Genomic DNA, 20321 nt, shown 5'->3' on the forward strand with positions numbered 1-20321 from the left:
TATTTGTTTATTTAATTATTTATTCTGTTTGGTTACTCTTGTTTGCTACTGACTATAATCATATATCTATATATATATATATATAATTAATATGTCTGAGTCAGTTTGAATGATAGCTTTTTATAAATACTAAATATTATATACAAGTATGATGAAATGGTCCTAAATTATATTATTTTCAAGTCTCTAGAAGTAATTGAAGAGTTAATAAGTTACAATTCTAAGGGTCAATTATTGCTTAATAGAAATGGTATTTGTATTTGGAGTTTGAACTTAATAATAATATAGTAGTTGATGCAATATAACTAACAAATTAATTTAGGATATCGTATATTAAATAAAACATAAGTATTTAATAAATAAGTTTAGATAAAATAAATATAAATAACATAAGATTAAAACTATTACATTGTTTTCTCCTTTGTTGCTTTTTCTTATTTCTTCTTCAACTTTCTATTTTTTTAGTCTTTTTTATTTGTCATTTTACAATTTCTCCTTTGTATTTCATTGTTTTTTAAATTTTTTTCGATTCTTGTTTTGGATTCAAAAAAATTTAAGGCAAAAATAAGTGTTATATGGTGAAAGTTTGGACAAAAAAAAAAGTTCGACTTAATGTTAACAGAAATAAAAATAAAAATACACTGACATATTTATATTTCTGATTAGTTTAATTATCGTTTCATATAGCAATCTTTTTATTATCATTCAAAGTGCTTGCTCGATCTACGATCATGCATACAATGCTTCGATTCCTTTGATATCATCCTTCCCCAAACCCTTTGTAATTCCAGGGGGGATGGTAGGGTACATGATTGCAGACTGATCGGGGCTGTGTCCGAGCCCCAACAAATGTCCAATCTCATGTATTGCAACTGTCTCCATATCGAATCCCCCGGGAACAGCTCCATTCACCCAATTCTCATCAGCATCATAATGAAGCCTTCCATCAGTCGGCGCAAAGGCATGGGCTAAGACCCCGCCTTTCCCATCGAATGGATCTTCATCTCCGTGGTTCCTTGAGAAAAATCCGACGAGTAGATCTGATGGCGCTTTGGCAACACGTGAGAAGCTAAATCGTGTAGCCGCATCCCACTTTTTGAATGCGCTATCCACGGCTGCGACTGCATCTGCCCGACTGTTGGGAACTAACCTGGATCGAGTTGGCGGTGTTTATTTGATGAATTTTTTTTCTTTACTGTATAATTATGTTACTATAAAGGTACAATCATTTTTCTAACAAAATATCACATCTAAAATCAAAATTCAAATTCAAAGAAAAAATTAATAAATAAACAAATTAAAACCTTTAAGAGTTGTTTTTTAAAAAAAAAAAAAGAAAAAAATATTTTCACATTATAGTAAAATAATTTTACCAACTGAGGCTGCCAAGACATGCATTGGAATGGAAGATAAAAAAAAAAAAAAGATTACATCAAATATCTATTTTTTACTAAACATAATATTATAAATTTATTTTTCATTCAAAACATAAATTTTAAATTTTTTTTATTATTGAATACATTATATTCAATAAATAATTTAAAATTATTTTCAGTAATTATAGATCGTCAAACCCTCCACAGTTATCATACAAATTTGAATTTAATTTTTATTTGAATGCATCATATATTCTCAGAAAAATTGATTTTAAATTTGAGGATTGAGAATTGTAAAATTGAATTTAAATAGTGTTTGATACGTTTAAGTATATGTTTAATGTGATATTTTAAATATTAAATTTTTTGTTAATAGTGTGAGATTAGATCTAGATTTTAAAATAATAGAGCCTAATGTCTTACCTATAGGTTAAGTGAGTTTTAGAACTTGGCCAACGAGGGCGATTGGGGAAGAACGTATAATGTGAAACAATGTTGATAGATTTCGACATTGGATTATGGCTGTTGTTTCTCAGCATTGTGTTGTAGCCATTGATGATGTCGGGAACTCCACAACGTGGGGCAGTCAATTGAGCTATCGTTGTGGCATCGAGCATGCCGGTGGCATTAATGTTGAAATTTTCTTGGTAGGTTTTGATAGCGGATTCAAGGTTGGCATCGACTAAATCATCATTGAGAAGGGTTTCGTCTTCATAGTTGAGATAGCCAAATTGTTTAAGGTAGTTTTTGAGCTTATTGAGACCTTCAATTGAATTGCTTTCGGAGCTTTCATGAAGGTTATCGACGAATTCAAATGGCGATGGATCCGAAAGCTCTCTTATGGAATGGGCAATGGGACAAATTTGGATGAAAATTAGGGAGAGGAGCTGGAGAGCTTTGAGTATTGCCATTTTTAGGGTTTTCTTGCAAATGGAATTAGAAAAAAAAAAATTGGATGAAGAATGACATAATGAGTGTGTCAATTTATAGACAATTAGTTAAAAACTTACAATATTAATACTTTCAAATTCTTCCATTGTAAAATTATCCATTTTCTTTAGGTGGTTAATAGCACACACTAGTATTAAGAATGGGAAATATGTGTACATAACATTACTTGAAACTTAAATTTATGATATTTGTTTATATTTAAGAAAATATATCATATGATATTTAATTTTAATAATGATTGCTATTAAAAAATAAATTATACAATCAATTATTAATATATACCATTAACATATGATTTAATGTAAGGTGCCGTAAATAAGAAAATGCAAGAAAGTCTATAAATTAATTCAACCCACTCTCATAATGTGATCATTTCATTTTTAAAAATAAGCAAATGTAGGAACAATTAAAAACTAAAAATATGTTTAATATAAAAATTGTAGAAAATCAAGGATAGAAAACGTTTACTCGTGATGTTTTTATTTTGAATAGTAAAATTTTGAATTAAAATAGTTGTTTGATGTGATATAAATATACATTGATGTGATGTTTTTAATATAAAATTAAATTTTAGTGTAATAAAATAAATAAAAATTGGGTTATTGATTTGATAGTTTTGGAGAAAAAAGAAAGTTATAATAGTAAAATCAGGCTTAAAATCTTACAAGTAAACAGAGCTTAATTCTTATCATAACAATAGACACATTTTCTATTTTTATGTCATGTAACGATTACATTTCTATTTTTGATAAAATTTGATAAATCAAAATATATTTAATAAATATAAATAACTTAATTAACTACATAACATGTAATGTCATAAATTATGTAGACTCAAAATCTCTTTATTTTTATCTTTCTCTTTAAAAACAATAAATATTTTTATTAATACTACCTCCTTCCGGCTTCAAGGGTCTTATAATACTTTAATTAATATTTTTATTAATATTTTTGCGTGTTGATACTTCCATTAGTATCTTATAATACTAATAGAATGACATTTGTAAAAAAAATTATAGAAATATAAAAATATCTTTAATGTTAAAATACAATGACAGTAAAAAATAAATGTGACCTTAGAGTTGGACGGACAGAGTATATTACTATTATATAATTTATTTTCACTTTTTACTTGTATTTTTATTTTTCAAATTTTAATTAATGGTGCATTTGTAATTTCCCTCTAAAACCAATCTATTCAATGATATTTTTCATTCAAACACCATACTTAGCACTCATTTTTACAATATTCAAAATTCACATAAATTAAAAAACCCAAAATCAGAAACTAAAATACAAGTGAAGACACCCTTATGTTGTTGTGCATGAACAACACAACATGTTCTTATTCTTATTCTTATTATAATATCATCATCGTCATTATTATTATTATTATTTGCTTAATTTTCTTTCAAGAATATAAAGCCCTAATTCCATCAATGTCATCTTTGGTTAAACGTTTAGTCTGTCCAGGTGAAAAGGAAGGATACATTATTGCACGCTTATGTTGGCTGTGTCCGAGCCCCAATAGGTGTCCTATCTCGTGTAGCCCAACGCTGAACAAATCGTATCGACCAGGAACACGGCCATTCCCCCATCTTTTCGCCCCGTTGAAATGAAACCTTCCATCAGTGGGAGCAAAGGCATGAGCTAATGCTCCCCCTTCGCCGGAGCTGAATGCGCGACCATCTCCATGGTCACCTGAGAAAAAACCGATGGATATATCCGATCGCTCATTGTTGCGAACACGTGAGAAGCTAAAGCGCGTAGCTGCTTCCCATGTTCTGAATGCGCGATCTACCGCTGTGATTGCGTCTATGTGAGTGTTGGGGAGGAACCTGGAGTTGAAATTAAGTGTATGCTTTCATGTCGAAAGGACAAAATGAAAAAAACATTTCTTTTTATTTTGAGAAATTTGACACAACTATATTATGCTATATAAAAATATGCATTGTCAATTTGACCATATCAATACTCTAACACAAAACGTCAAGTCAATTATCCTTCTTTCAATTTTTCAATAATTAAAAAGAAATTTATTTAAACGAGACTTATATTTAAGATTTTTTTTAAAAAAAAAAAAGAAAAAAAGGATTCTACGAAGCTTGAGATTATGTTTATGCAATTAATTTAAGAAGGTTTGAGCTCATCAACTCAATAAAACCTCAATTCAAGTTAAGAAATGAAATACTTGACTCGACTCGGCTTTAATAACATCTCTACCTGTATGTTAAGTGTGTTTGAGAAAGTGGCCAACGAGGACGATTGTTGAAGAATGTATAATGAGAAACAATGTTGATGGATTCGGACAGAGGATCACTGTGGTTCTTTTTAACCATTGCATTGGTGCCATTGATGATATCGGGAACTCCACACCGGGGGACATTAATTTTGGCTAATGTTGCGGCATCTAGTATCCCAGTACAACTAATGTGGAAGTTTTCTTGATAGGTTTTGAGGGCTGATTCGAGTTTGGCATCAAATTCATCATCGTTGAGATTGGCTTTGTTTTCATAATTGAGATAGCCAAATTGTTCTAAGTAATGCTTGAGCTTATGGAGACCTTTAATTGAGCTGCCTTTGTGGCTTCCTTGAAGGTCATTGAAGTCGATTGGCGATGGTGATGAATGATCTCTTTTCGAATGAACAATGGTACAAATTAGGGCAAAAATGAAGATTAGGGGGAGGAGATAGAGGGTTTTGAGTATTGCCATTATTAGGGTTTTTGTGCAAATGAATTGAGGTTATATTTTACAAGGAGAAGTGATGGTCAATTTATAGACATTTAGACAACTAACTTCTTCCATCTCTAAACTATTCATTATCTTTAGTTGCTTGATAACATACACTAGGGGTATTAATAATGGAAAGAAAGTTTTATTGCATTTATATATATTTAAGAAAGATATCTTATTAGTTTACAATTTAATTAGTAGAGTGAATAGAATTTAGTATATACTTTTTTGCATTTATTTAATTGTGGCACCTTACATTAAACTAATAAGATATCTTTGTTACGTTATCAGAAAAATAAGATAACTTTCTTAAATATATAAAAATGCAATAATTTTTCCTGTCCATGCATTCTTAATACCCCTAGTGTATGTTATAAGAGGATTTTATGTGATCCATCCCAAAAATACTTATGTGGAATTAGCTTAGTTTCAATAAATTTAATTAAACAGATTGTTATGATATGCAGCCGAATAGTTATATATTCTTGAATTATATCTCAGATGTTGATCAGATTAGGAATAAAGAACCATTCAAGTAGTAAGGACTCTGAAAATTTGTTCATAATGTTAGATCAAATAAAGATCTATGTTTTAGGGTTCCAACTCAGATTCAATCCACTAGAAATCAGTTGGGATATTCACCATATATAGTACATATCAAGCTAATTCTCTCAATGATCAATTTCTCAAGACAACAATCATACAGATATTTCAAATTACTAGGCACAACTTGTTTCTTGAAGATCTCTTAATGGAATGTTACTCCACTTCGATTCCAGTCCTCAAACTTCTTTTACAAATTCTATAATCTGCCTCGCAGTTGTATTACTAATGTTGAATCATCATTCTGTCCTTGCAATCGACTTCAATAAACTGTTCTGATTTGATAAAAAAATTCCCAGGAAATCCATTCAGAAAATCATTTGTAGTTATTTTAATAATAATAATAAAATAACACATATACTATTTAAAAACATATACGGACATAATTATATATATTACAAACAAATATTGACCGGATTATTCAATCGAAATTGATTATTATTAGACAAAAAGTTAAGTATTTATAGTTAAAAAATATCCAAAATAGGAATAATTGAATTTCTTTTTAAAATGTCCATAATGTAGAAAGTTACTGATTTGATCCAATTAAATGATCTCGAACATCTTGAAATTAGTAATTGTGTTGTTGTTATTTCAAGGTCATGGTTATATATTTGCACATGCCCATCTTGTATGCAATTCTGAAAAAGAATATTATCCCATTATTCCATCAAAACTGCTACAATCGAACATTAATATTCATTTAGACGACATTCAAACACAGTATATTAGTTCGAATAATATATATACATGAGCTAGATCCTCATTAAATTGGCTTTAAAATTAAAAGAACGAAAAGAGGAAAAATCGTATATCTTTTTTTCCGATAAACAAATATATTTACATACACTCAAAATTCTATTTTTTATAAAATTAATTAATATTAATCATAAATAAATATTATAGTTTCTATTACTTTGTATTACATCAAATTTTATATTCATATTGTATATGTTTTATTAATATATAAATTTTAATATTGGATACAAACTCAAATCCCATGGCACATTGGAAGAATAAAGGAGAAACTCGTTGCTTATAAGTCCCCCATGCATGCATGGTATGAGATATTTTTGAAAAATTCAAAAACAAATTCGCAATGAGATTTGATTTGAAATCAAAAGCAAACACACCGAAACCACGTTAGAACTAACAATAATATTAAAAAAAAAAAATCAAAGCGAAGCAATATTAGAAATCATAACAGCCCCAAACTTTGAAAGTAAGAAAAGTTCAAGGGAAGAATGTATCAAAACAACAACCAAAAAATAGTCAAGATGTTTTATTAAATATATTCAACAGAAATAAATGTTATTTCCATCTTTACAAGGATGCAACATACCATCAATTCTTAAATACTGTTGCATGAACAATAAAACAAGATATCGACCTTCTCAAAACCTGCTTGATTTCATTTTTATTTCATCTGTAGACCGTATAAATCCATAATTCCATCAATGTCATCCTGGCTTAAATCCTTGGTCTCTCCCGGCGAGATGGAAGGATACATGATTGACGACGAATCTTGGCTATGTGCAAGCCCCACCAAATGTCCTATCTCATGTAGGCCAACGGTGTACAAATCAACTCCATCGGGATCATGGCCAATCACCCAATTTTGCGCTGCATTGTAATGTAGTCTTCCATCAGTCGGAGGAAAGGCATGGGCTAAGTATTCTAGGTTGTCAAAAGGGTACTCGTCTCCATGGTCTCCCGAGAAAAAACCAATGGATATATCCGATTCTGCGCTGCTTCGAACATTGGAGAAGGTAAATGTAAATTGTGTAGCAACATCCCATGTTCTGAATGCATAACCAACGGCAAGAATCGCATCTTGCCGAGTGTTGGGGAGGAACCTAGAGAGGCAAGACATAATTAAAAAAGCATTTAGCGCATGAAATAAAAGTGCAGAGCCGTGATAGCAGTAGACAAAAATAAAAAATAAAAAAATAGCATCCAATGCAAATTGATTTTTCGGTAAAATAAAATAATTCAATTGAGAAACCTAAATCAAAATGACACTATTCAATTCATACTATTCTTAATAAAAATATTTTTTTTATATAAAATATAATATTAAAACATTATTTAAAGCAAAACTTAAATAAAATAAATAAATAAAACTCAAACTCAAACTCAAACTCAAACAAAAAAAAAAAAACCCTTAATCTTGAGCATATCTATCATATTTACCTTAGAAAGTTTCGATGCGATAATATATATGTTATATTTTTATATAAAATTGACAAAGTTCGAGTTAATCCAAAAAAAGAAAAAATTAATGATCTTGGACACATTTATGTATTTTAAGCATGCTTGAGCTCAGCAAGATAAATGCTCAAACTAAATTCAAAAACAAAATATGACTCGAATAACATCTCTACCCGTAGGTCAAGCGTCTTCGAGAACTTGGCCATCGAGGGCGATTGGGGTAGAGTGCATAGTGTGCAACAATGTTGATGGATTTAGATAGTGAATCATTGCTGTATTTTTTCAGCATAGTATTGTGGCCATTGATGATGTCGGGGACTCCACAACGGGGGACAGTCATTTTGGCTACTGTTGCGGCATCCAGTGTTCCGGTGGGCTTAACACTAAAACTTCTCTGGTATGTTTTGAGGGCAGATTCGAGGGTGGTGTCAAATACATCGTTGTTGAAATTGGATTGGTTTCCATATTTGAGATAGCCAAATTGTTTCAAGTAATGTTTGAGCTTATGGAGACCTTTAATTGAGCAGCCTTTGTGACTTCCTTTGAGGTCATTGATGAAGCCGAATGGCGATGGCGTTGAAGGATTTCTTATCGAATGTGAAATTGGACAAATTACGATGAAGATTATGGGTAGGAGAAGGAGAGTTTTAAGCATTGACATTATTAGGGTTTTCATTTAAAGGAATTCAAATATTTTCTTTTAAGAATGTTGAAATGAGTATCAATTTATAGACATTTTCTTGTATAACAATGAGGGGGGAGACTTAGAAAACTAAAAGTACAAGTTTAGTTTGTTTAACTTCTTCCATTGTAAAAGTATCCATTTTTTTTAGTTGCTTGATCGCTCACACTAGGTATTATAGGTATTATATATGAATGGGAAAAAGAAATTATTGCAAATGTATATATTTAAAAAATATATATATATATCTTATTGTATCCACTTATAGTTAAAGGTTTCAAAAATAAATCTTAATAAGATTGTGTATACATGTCATTAGTATATTGGATGATTAATCTGCCATTGGAACAAATGAATATCTTTTTATTAAATTAAAGTTTATACATCATTAAAAAAAAAAATGATTACAACCAAATGTCACAAATCATATATATATATATATATATGAAATAAACAACTAAAAATTTTAAAATCTAAAGAAATAAGAGACTCAAATCATGAAAGAATTATAGGCCCAAATACTCCAAATAGCTTATGCATTTATAATATATTGGAACATACGGTGTGTTGTGTATTCTTATAGTCTCTCCATCCCGCGAGAAGAACACCGTTTGTTTTTTGCATATAAATTTTTTAATATTAGTATTATATTAGTTTGTAATGAAAAAGACAAAAATGTCACTATTAGTATGGTGTGTTATAAAAGTGATGACATTTGTATAATATATTGTAAATGGTAATGATATTTATTATGTTAAGCAAGTAGTAGATATCCTTATTTTGGAACAGACAAAAATAGAAGATGATATCCTTCTTATGGGCCGGAGGGAGTATCATATTTTGTTAGCATTGTATTAATTTTATAATTCTATTATAGTACATGTTATATAACAACTGTCGACATGTCCATTAATATATAATTTCATGTAAGTTAACAAATGTCTAATTAAATTTAATCCTCTCATTGATTGCTTATAAATTTTGCTTTGTGTAAGTTAATAGTGAGACATTACAATATAAAATTATGTTAAATCTTTACAAATTGAAAAAAAAAAAAAAAAAAAAAATCAATCTCTCCTTTTTTTTTTTTTTTTTTTCTAAAAAACATTACACTACACCAATTGTTCAAACTAAACATAACATCTAATAATCATTTCAATCACCTCAAACATACCAAAAAAAAAAAGTCAAAGTGAACACACAAAATGTAACATAAGAAATACATAGAAAGAGAGAAGAAAACAACACAAGGTGTTTTATTTAACATCTATATTCAACAAGAAACTAATGTTATTTACATCTTTATAAAGATGCAAAATATACCATTAATTCTTAAACACTCGACCACATGACACAAACATATAACACACAAGTTTTCACACTATATCCATACATAAATTATATATATATATATATATATATCTTATTGCCACAACACATGTACGTGTTAGTATAACTTGTATACATGTTCTATATTTTTTATTCAGTTGTTGTTCGATATAGCATCAAGCAGTTATTTTTTATCTTCATCCCAATTAAGGTTACTTGTTTGATTACGGGCATGCTCTGTATAAATCACGTATTCCATCAATATCATCCTGGCCAATACCTTTGGTTGTTCCAGATGAGATGGAAGGGAACATGATTGCAGACTGATATTGGCTGTGTCCGAGCCCCAACAAATGCCCAATCTCGTGTATCGCGACAGTTTTCATGTCGAATCCATTAGGAACAGCTCCATTTACCCAATTTTCAGCTGCGTCGTAATGAAACCATCCATTAGTTGGCGCAAAGGCATGGGCTAAGACTCCCCCTGGCCCGTCGAATGGGGCCCCGTCTCCATGGTTCCCTGAGTAAAACCCGATGACAATATCCGATGGTGCACTAGAAACACGAAAGAAGCTGAACCGTGTATAAATATCCCATTGTTGGAATGCTTGATCTACCGCCGTAATTGCATCTGGACGAGTGTTGGGGATGAACCTGGAGTTGAAATCAAATTAATGTATGTGTCCATGTATGGAAAGGAATACTATTCATTCTAAAATATTTTTTTCCCTCTGTAAAATATCGCACACAAATACTTTTCAATTCAATTTTTTTCTAGTTTATAAATAACTTAAGACTCTCAAATAAATCCAAATATATTACTCTCTTCGTCTTATATATAGTAAAATATTTAATTTTTGACGTGAGAATTTAGATGGGTAGCAATAAATAGAATAATTTAAGAATTAGATGATGTAAGAAGAGTGGAGTGTATATCTTTTTTAAAAAAAAATATTTGAATGATGTGATAAAATAAAATATCTTGTTTTAGAAATATTAACTAATCAAAATAGAAAATATAGCCGGATATATTAGTACTATATTATTGAAAATTGAGCTCAATCTTGTTTCCATAATTGTGTAGTGAAAGGGAGTAACTTTCTCTATTTCCAAGAATTTTGGCAATTCAAGAGTTGATTTTTAATACATATTGAGAATGTAATATAGGCTCTATTTCTTTAACGTTTTTATTATTATTATTATTATTATTTTTCTTTTATCTTGCACTATTTATCAAAAGTTTTTTCTTTGAAACCATCAAATTTAATATTTATTTTTCATTTAATAAACTACACAAAAACTAAAGTTTTTATTCAAAACATCTGTTCTCTTAACCTTATTTTTGAATTGTTATTCTCCAAAATAATAATAAAAAATATAAAATATTTTATATAAAAGTCAAAAGGTTTAAAAAAAAAAACTTCAAATATTTATTACAAAAAAGTCAAATACTCAACTTAAAATAATATTTATATTTTTGACATAATTCTTTATATCATATACTAAAACTTATTTCATCTAAAAACACTGGATAAACGAAGCAATACTATATCAAATAATTATCTTATACCACATTAAAAATTAATTCAATTCAACCCTTAAAAGAACACGTATATCTCTGACCTGTAGGATAAACGCGCTTTATTACATGGCCAACGTGGGCGATTGGGGAAGAAGGTATAATGTGCAACGGTGTGGATGGATTTAGACGATGCATGGTAATGGTTATGTTCTAGCATTGTGTTCTCTCCATCGATGATGTCGGGGACTCCACACCGTGGGGCGGTCATTTGAGCTACTGTTGCGGCATCCAATGTGCCGGTGGGCCTAAGGTTGAAATTTTCTTGGTAGAGTTTTAGGGCGGATTCAAGGTTGGCGTCAAATACATCGTTGTCGATTTGGTTATCATACTTGAGATAGCCAAATTCTTGTAGGTAGAGTTTGAGCTTATTAACACCTTGGGTTGAGTTGCCTTGGTGGCATCCTTGAAGGTTTTCGATAAAGTTGAATGGCGATTTCGAAAGATCTATTATGGAATGAGCAATGGGACAAATTAGGACAAAGATGAAGATTAGGGTTAGAAGATAAAGAGGTTTGAATATTGCCATAATTAGGGTTTTTTGTTTTTTGTTTTTTTTTTCTTTTTTTGAAAAAAATTGGGAATGTTTTTTGAGGATGTTTGGAATGGGAAATGAGTGTATCTATTTATAGACATTTCTTGTGAATAACTAACATAGGTACAAAGTCAGAAATTAGTTGTCATAATTGCATAATTGTAGCTGATTTTTTGTAGACTGTGAGTTGAAAATTGCATCGTTTCTACGGTCATTTTCTGCAATAATAAGGTTATCTATTTTCTTCCATTTTCTGTAGGGACTTAATGACAAGCACAATGTATTAAGACACTAATTAGTCACAACTCACAAGTGGATATTATGGAAGCAAAAAATGTCTAACATAGAATTTGCTTTTTGTAATATCAATATTAATTAATTAATGCATTCATATAACACTAAAGTTGCATAGAAATTTTAAATTGAAATATTTATTTGATTTGATATAAATTGTTAGTGTGTAATATTTTAAATATAAATTAATTTTAAATTTGATATATTTATAGGTATTTCATAAAATTAATTCTATGATAAAATTTTGGCAAAATCGATTTTGGAAAATTGCGTCAAATCCTTGTACTTTTAAAATTGCGCCAAATTGTCTCATAGTTTCATAAACTTCTGCATCTAACCCCTCGATTGTCTTTACTTAACGGTGCTTAACTTGTACGCGCCCAAATTACGAATGAGTTTGAGAATTTTCATTTTTAAATCCTTAAATTACAAATATACACATTTTTCTTATATTTAGTGTAAAAAAAATAGTAAAAATATACTCACAAATAGTTGTTTTTTCAAGAGTTTAGAAATAAGAACGACCGAGAAGTTAGACGTAGAGTTTATGAAACTAACGAGAGTTTGACGCAATTTTGAAAGTATAAGAAATTTGATGCAATTTTATAAAATTACATGGGGATTTTGCATCGTTTTACCTAAATTTTTTATAGTAAAATCTTAGTTAAAAATCTACTAAGAAACTGAGCCATAATATTTTTTTTTTTCTAAGAATTGTTAGAATATTCATTTATGATGTACATTTCATCTTATATATGTCTACAAGGCTCACAACTCATCTTTTAATTTTCTTTACGGTCGGAGTTGTTTATTTTTTATTTTAGATTATATTATTTTATTTATGTATTTGTTTGTATATTTTGCATAACTATAAAATGAATCATTGTGGAATTAGTACAGAAACTATTGTGTTCCATTAAATGTATAAAACTAAAACAGGAGAAGATTTTAAATGTTACATTAGTAGGTAGATATTAGGGTTGGCAGATGAACATTATATGTTCATGTTAGTTTATAGATGGAAATTAGTTTGAAAAACATTGTAATCGTTTTAAATATTTATTTTTCTTTTACAAATTTATAATGCTTAGATTTGATTTATTTATAATATGGTTTCAGTTTTTTTATTATGCAACCATTGCAATTCCTTATGAGTATATATATATATATATATATGTATGTATATGTATTTTTTTTTTAATTTATAAAACATCAATCTAAACTAATATTCAAATCTAAAAATAAAATCAAACTTACAAAAACAAACCTCTTATATAATAATAGCATGTAATTCGTACTATGCATGAAAAAATTATGTAAAACTATATTGTAATATTTTATTTTTATATAATAATTTTGTAATCCACAATCACATCTTAAGTTTAAATGGATGTTCGATGTATTATATATTTATATATATATATATAGTCCGGCCCACATACATGTATATATATATCTATATATGTTGAAGTAACTTTAATTAATTTTTTAGAAATTCAGTTTATTTTGATTATTTCAACACTTTTGTCATCCAAATGTGTATTCAAATATTTGGGCAAAAATTTTAATAAAAATGTATAATAATTGTTACTTTTTATCTTTTATAATAAAAATAAAAAATAAAAATATCCTCTTCGTCTCTTATCTATTTATCCGTTTGCTTTTTACACGAAATTTTAAGAATATTAGTATTATATTGGATGTGGTAGGAATAAAATGAAAAATACTAAAATAACTTATTAGTATTGTTTGATAAAAGGTAATGGCATTTGTATAATATAGTTTAAGTTGTAAGAGTATTTTTAATATTAATAGAAAGTACGGTTACTAAAAAAAAGAAATTGATATTTTTTTATAAGACGGACCAAAATAGAAAAATTGATATATTGTTAAGGGACAGGGGACTAATATACTAAAAAAAATGGATGACAGGGGAGGGGGCATCTATATATTATAACCTAAGTTATAAATATGGTATCTTAAATTGAATATAGGTGTAGGATTAATTTATGGAAAAAAAACACACACACACGCGCAACATGGACCTAATATTATTAATGAGAAAGATGTGTTTAGGACAGTATTGTTTGAGCAAAATTTAATATAGGTTATACGACGGTGTATGCGATGTGACGTTCTGTTTGAAAAAACTGTGTATTTATATAAAATTTACCGAAGGTTGAATAGTATTTAAAGAAAAGGAAAAAAATATATTCAAGTGTACACACAAAATGTATACATAACATAAGAAATTCATAGAAAGAGAGAAGAAAACAATAAAATACAACAACATAATATATTCAACAAGAAACTAATTAATGTTATTTGCATCTTTATAAAGATGCAAAATACCATTAATTCTTAAGCACTCCACAACATAACACACACACACATATATATATATATATATAGTTCTATATATATTTTTTAACAGATAGGATCCTATATTGAAATCAATAATTCAGCATTGTTAAATTTAATTAGGATCATTAATTCAAAAAATATGTTTAAATTGACTAAATTATCTTTACTTAATCGATAGTTACTATTAATTCAGTCCATGTTGAATTAAATTTTCACATCAACATGTGATCCAACACTATTTTTTAATCAGTTAATGTTCGATATATATATATATATATAGCAGCAACTCTTAGTAGTTAATTTTTTATCTTGGGCATGTGTTGTATAAATCGAATGCTCCGTAAATATCATCCTGGGCAATATCTCTGATTTCTCCCTTTTCTTATGTCGATTCCTTTAGGATCAGATCCTATTATATTACCCAAGTTTCATATCCGTCGAAATGAAACCTTCCATCAGTTAACGGGAAGGCATGGGCTCCTAGTAGGGTTATGTTATGAATGAGTGAATAATTAGTAGCTTTGCTGTTAAATAATATCCCTGGTTTTATGGGGTTCTTTTGGAAGGTCATGCATTTTCTACCATAACAGGGTTATCTATTTTCTTCCATTAACTTAATAACAAACAAAAAGTATTAATTAAGACTAATAATTCAAAGATGGATGTTATGGCAACGAAATACAAGAATACATAAAGATGGTTACGGTGCTAAGATGCTAAATCGAAAAGATGAAATCTTTTTTATAAAGAAAAAGGAAACAATAAATCAATAACAAAAGTTGCACAACATATTTTATTCAACAAAAATTGATGTGACTTGCATCTTTATAAAATGCAAAATACCATCAATTCTTAAAACACATTTTACCCAAACACAACACACAAGTTCTCAAAATGGCTTCATAAAGTATAACCACAACAAAGTTTTATCTTTATTCTATATTATCTTCAATTATTGTGGATTATCTTATTGCTCTCCCTCTCCCTCATGCATATAAAGCTCTAATCCCATTAATGTCATCAGAGCTCAAACCTTTGATTGTTCCAGATGGGATGGAAGGGAACATGATTGCAGACTGAGATTGGCTATGTCCGAGCCCCAACAAATGCCCAATCTCGTGTAAGGCAACTGTGTACAGATCGAATCGACCAGGAGAAGCTCCATTCACCCAATTTTCAGCTGCATCATAATGAAACCTTCCATCAGTCGGAGCAAAGGCATGCGCCAAGACTCCCCCACGACCGTCGAATGGGCTTCCATCATTATGATTCCCTGAGAAAAACCCGATGCTTAGATCTGATCTTGAATTGCTAGGAACACGCGCGAAGCTGAAGCGTGTGGTATGATCCCATGTTCTGAAAGCGCTATCCCCTGCCGATATTGCATCTGATCGAGTGTTCGGGAGGTACCTTTCATCGAAAACAAAAGCATTTTCAATTATATAGAAATATTTCTATGTTCACTTCTATAAAATAAAGTGAATAGTTTTATTTATATTTTCGAGAGTTTTGGAAGTTTTAGAGTTAGGACAGACCACTAGACAAAGGCGAAAAGAATATATGGCTAAGGTTTGCTAAAAAAAGAAAATATTCTATCTCTTATCATTATATTCAATACTTCATCGGAGTTGAGTCTTTTACTATTATTTTGAAGTTTAGATGTTTCAAATTTTTGACAACTTTAATTTATTTATATTAAATCTTTCCTTTTTTATTTTTTTAAATACAATCTATAAAGTTATTTCAAATAAAAAAATAAGAATAAAACTATAAAACACTATTAAAAGTATAGCATCAAACAACTGTATATATATATATATATATAAGCTAAAAATGGTCTACATTTTTTAAGTGAATTATTAAAAGAGATGATTTAATATTTTCTAGTTTGAGTTTCTTTTATAGATAAACCTAAAAATAATAATATTGCATGTAATTAAGGGAGTCAATTTTTTTTTCTTAACCCGAGCCTATCAAAAGTTAGGAACAATCCCGCCAAGAGTTTTCCCTTTTTTCTTTCTCATGTTGGGATGGAATGTGCATTTGCACCTGTAGGTTAAGTGTGTTTTCGAAGGTGGCCAGCGAGGGCGATTGGGGAAGAAACTATAATGTGCGACCGTGTTGATGGATTTGGACAATGGACCGTGGTGGTTCTTTCTCGCCATTGTGTTGTCGCCATTGATGATGTCAGGGACTCCGCAACGGGGAATGGTCATTTGGGCTATTGTTGCATCATCGAGTATGCCGGTGGGGGTAATGTTGAAATTTTCTTGGTAGGTTTTGAGGGCAGTTTCGAGGTTGGTGTCGAATTCATTGACATCAAGATGGGCTTGGTTTTCATATTTGAGATAGCCAAATTGTTCTAGGTAGTGTTTGAGCTTATAGAGACCTTGAGATGAGTTGCCTTTATGGCTTCCTTGAAGGTTGTTGAGGAACTCGAATGGCGATGGTGTTGAAAGATTTATTGTGGAATGTGCAATGGAACAAATTAGGGCAAAAATGAAGATTAGGGGAAGAAGATTGAGAGCTCTAAGTATTGCCATAATTAAGGGTTTCTTGGAAATGGATTTGAGAAGTATTTTTTTGAGGAAAATGGCCAAGTGAATGTGTTTATTTATAGATGAGGGGAAGAATTAGGCACCTAAAAATACAAAATTTGGTACATTCAATACTCTTCCATTGTAAACTTATCCTTTTTTTTTTTCTTTGTCCTTTATGTGTTTAATAGCACACCCTATAGAGGTATTAAGAATGGAAAGTACACACAAGTAAATTTGCACAAATAGTAGGGACTTTCTATTTGGATTTGTTAAAATATTAAATTGAAATTGAATCTTTTAAATCATAATTCTAGCTTTGATTTTTTAACAGCTCATGTTAAGATATCCATAGTTCATTCAAGCCACTATTTTTTATGCTTCTAAATTCTTCAAAGAAGAAGAATAATAAAAAATTGGCAATTAGTAATCCTTTTTTATTATGGAATAAAAAGTCGAATGTTGAAAATTCAATTTTATTTCTTATTTGTTCGTTATTTCAATTCGAACTGCAAAATTAAATCCAGAAAACCTCCTACTTCAAACTATTGATATATCTAAACATTTTGGACAAGCTACATGGAAGCAAGTAAGTATGGATGAAATGTGTGTGATATTTTAGCGTACGGATCATATGTCGATTTGCAATTTAATTCAGCATTTACTGAATTAAATTTTGACCACTGATCTTATATTAATAATTTTAGAATTAAAATTTGTGATAATAAGTTTAGCATGCAATCCATTGTAGATATTTTAAACTGATTTTATGAAGTTTGTATTTATATATTTAAATATAGATGACATATTTAATTGCAAGTAATACTATGTAAATATCATTTATATATATATATATATGTGTGTGTGTGTAATGTAGGGTGCTACAAATAAGGAAATTCCAAAATAGATGTTTAGTATTTGATCAATCCAATCTCATAAACATTATGTAAAGAATAAAAATTGCTAATGGTAATACGATCGAAGATTTCGTGTGATAATCTCATTTAAAGTTATTTTTGGAGTGGGATCGAATGCATGAACGGTGAATGTGTCCAGCAATTCTATGTGTCCAGCAACAGAATTGTCAAATTATATGTTGTTTTCGCTTCTTTTTAATAGTGCGAAACCTAAATAGAATAAAAATGCGAGACAGATTTGTTAACCAAATTTGATCTTAAAAAACTCAAATACTTTGAAAAATACCAATTCAAACCAGATCGATTACCTATAACCTATAGTCAATATATAAAACATCTATTTATCCTTGATGACTCAATAGATCCAAGATTACACAATGTATCTTCTATTACATAAAACATGCAACATTTTTTTGTTAAAAAGTCTTGATTTTAAATTTAATTTATCGGGTTTAATAATAAATTTATTATTATTATTATTATTTGTTGGTGCACTCTCATTTATAAATAAATATATAAATAATGTGACGAGTTTAACTTTTAGGTGAGACCATTGTCATTTACATATTCTAACATTATTATTATTATTATTAGACTTGAGATATTTAATGTTACATTGTAGACATTAGGGTGGGCATTGGAAAATAAATATGTTGTTAATTTAATACAGTACTCTAAGCTAAAAATGTAGGTAAACACTAGAGTTTACCTTGTAAAAATTGAGAATAATAATGGTGTGGAAAATTGTATAAAATTTTTAGTAGTACTTATTACCAATAATAAATATATATGTTGTTAATTCGATATAGCACTTATAGCTAAACTATTAATTGTGAACTACTAGTTGACCTTGTACGCCTCTATAATGTGCAAATTTTGGATGGTAAATAGAGATAGACAATTGTGGCTGATTCCACGTAAGCCTGTTGTTAATGAGCTGGCTTTGGTTCAAAATATTTTATTCAGATGATTTATGAATTTATATTTTTTATAACATAAGAAACTGCAGCCGTTACATTATTTTTCGAATGTATATTAGATAAATCTAATCGAACCTAATAACCCACTAATGGATCTTAAAATTTGGATGGGTTATAAATTTTAAAAAAAAAAAAAAAATTGGAACTCGTCATTAGCTTTATTTTCGGACCTGCTTAAGATTTTAATTTATTATACTTCTTCTGTATTAATTATAAGAATTATCTAAATTTCTAATTTTATATTTTGATGGACTACAATTAATTTTGTAATTGCTGCGATCACCATCCTTCCACCACCATTGTCATTGCTACACCCGCGTCATAGTGATTGAAACATAAAATTAATTTTGTGTATGATGGTTTCGAATTTTAAGTAATTTATATTAAATAACAGAATTTTTTTTTATGTATGGGATGAACCTAAAAAAAATGTAAAGTAAACAAAAAATTGCATATACATATATTTTACTGAAATGTGGGTTTTCAATTTGCTCCGAAATCAATTGGTTCAATGCAAAGCAGGTTTTGAGTCAGTGTCTATTAAATCCTTTTTTTGTTCTTTGTTCTTTTACACATTCATAAAGATGAGACATCTTATCGATTGCATATAATGTAAATCTTTATTTTTTATCGACATTATTGGATATATATATAGCTAGCTATATTATAATACAAGGGTCTTGCTCGATCCACATTCACGAGTATAAAGCTAAGACTCCACGAACATCATCGATGCCCAAACTCTTGACTTGTCCCGGAGCAAGACTAGGGTACATGATTGCAGACGAATCTTGGCTGTGTCCGAGCCCCAAGAGATGTCCTATCTCATGTAGCACAACGGTTTGTAGGTCGAATCCACCTTGGACAGCTCCATTCACCCAATTCTCGCCGGCAACATACATCATAATGAAACCTTCCATCAGGCATGGGCTAATTAAGACACCCCCATTGCCATCAAATGGTGCCCCGTCCCCGTGGTTCCCTGAGAAGAACCCGATGACTATATCCGATGTTGCATTGTCAGCAACACGCGTGAAGGTGAAGCGTGTGGTTAAATCCCACAACCTAAATGCGAGAAACACCGCAGTAATTGCATACGTCTGAGTGTTTGGGACAAACCTTATTCGCAACATTGAAAAATATATATATATATATATATATCTTATTGAACAATAATGATATATAAGTGAGAAATTAATAAGAATAATCTTATTGTAGCTATGTTATG

The 20321-nt window shown here is 29.5% G+C and overlaps 6 protein-coding genes across 6 annotated transcripts; all 6 read right to left on the reverse strand.

Moving 5' to 3' along the window:
• Positions 1 to 729: 729 nt before the first annotated feature.
• On the reverse strand, positions 730 to 2287 carry LOC127242063 (metalloendoproteinase 1-like). The gene is made up of 2 exons (XM_051261393.1): positions 1800 to 2287; positions 730 to 1150 (listed from the first exon to the last, which is right to left on the reverse strand). Exons 1-2 carry the CDS (start codon positions 2285 to 2287, stop codon positions 730 to 732), a joined length of 909 nt encoding a protein of 302 aa, XP_051117350.1.
• Positions 2288 to 3738: 1451 nt separating this feature from the next.
• Positions 3739 to 5041, reverse strand: LOC127242064 (metalloendoproteinase 3-MMP-like). Its single transcript, XM_051261394.1, has 2 exons — positions 4551 to 5041; positions 3739 to 4165 (listed from the first exon to the last, which is right to left on the reverse strand). The coding sequence occupies exons 1-2, from the start codon at positions 5039 to 5041 to the stop codon at positions 3739 to 3741; spliced, it is 918 nt and encodes a 305-aa protein (XP_051117351.1).
• A 2041-nt stretch (positions 5042 to 7082) lies between these two features.
• LOC127242065 (metalloendoproteinase 2-MMP-like) lies at positions 7083 to 8537 on the reverse strand. Its single transcript, XM_051261396.1, has 2 exons — positions 8050 to 8537; positions 7083 to 7521 (listed from the first exon to the last, which is right to left on the reverse strand). Exons 1-2 carry the CDS (start codon positions 8535 to 8537, stop codon positions 7083 to 7085), a joined length of 927 nt encoding a protein of 308 aa, XP_051117353.1.
• A 1227-nt stretch (positions 8538 to 9764) lies between these two features.
• Positions 9765 to 12048, reverse strand: LOC127242221 (metalloendoproteinase 3-MMP-like). The gene is made up of 2 exons (XM_051261681.1): positions 11511 to 12048; positions 9765 to 10541 (listed from the first exon to the last, which is right to left on the reverse strand). Exons 1-2 carry the CDS (start codon positions 11993 to 11995, stop codon positions 10112 to 10114), a joined length of 915 nt encoding a protein of 304 aa, XP_051117638.1. The 5' UTR covers positions 11996 to 12048; the 3' UTR covers positions 9765 to 10111.
• Positions 12049 to 15444: 3396 nt separating this feature from the next.
• LOC127242280 (metalloendoproteinase 3-MMP-like) lies at positions 15445 to 17220 on the reverse strand. The gene is made up of 2 exons (XM_051261760.1): positions 16709 to 17220; positions 15445 to 16069 (listed from the first exon to the last, which is right to left on the reverse strand). Exons 1-2 carry the CDS (start codon positions 17200 to 17202, stop codon positions 15646 to 15648), a joined length of 918 nt encoding a protein of 305 aa, XP_051117717.1. The 5' UTR covers positions 17203 to 17220; the 3' UTR covers positions 15445 to 15645.
• A 2568-nt stretch (positions 17221 to 19788) lies between these two features.
• Positions 19789 to 20226, reverse strand: LOC127242066 (metalloendoproteinase 1-MMP-like). The gene has a single exon (XM_051261397.1). The coding sequence runs from the start codon at positions 20224 to 20226 to the stop codon at positions 19789 to 19791; it is 438 nt and encodes a 145-aa protein (XP_051117354.1).
• Positions 20227 to 20321: the final 95 nt, after the last annotated feature.

The sequence above is a fragment of the Andrographis paniculata genome, unplaced genomic scaffold (assembly GCF_009805555.1).
Source record: "Andrographis paniculata isolate CXL003 unplaced genomic scaffold, ASM980555v1 Contig86END, whole genome shotgun sequence".
Classification (NCBI taxonomy): Eukaryota; Viridiplantae; Streptophyta; class Magnoliopsida; order Lamiales; family Acanthaceae; genus Andrographis; species Andrographis paniculata.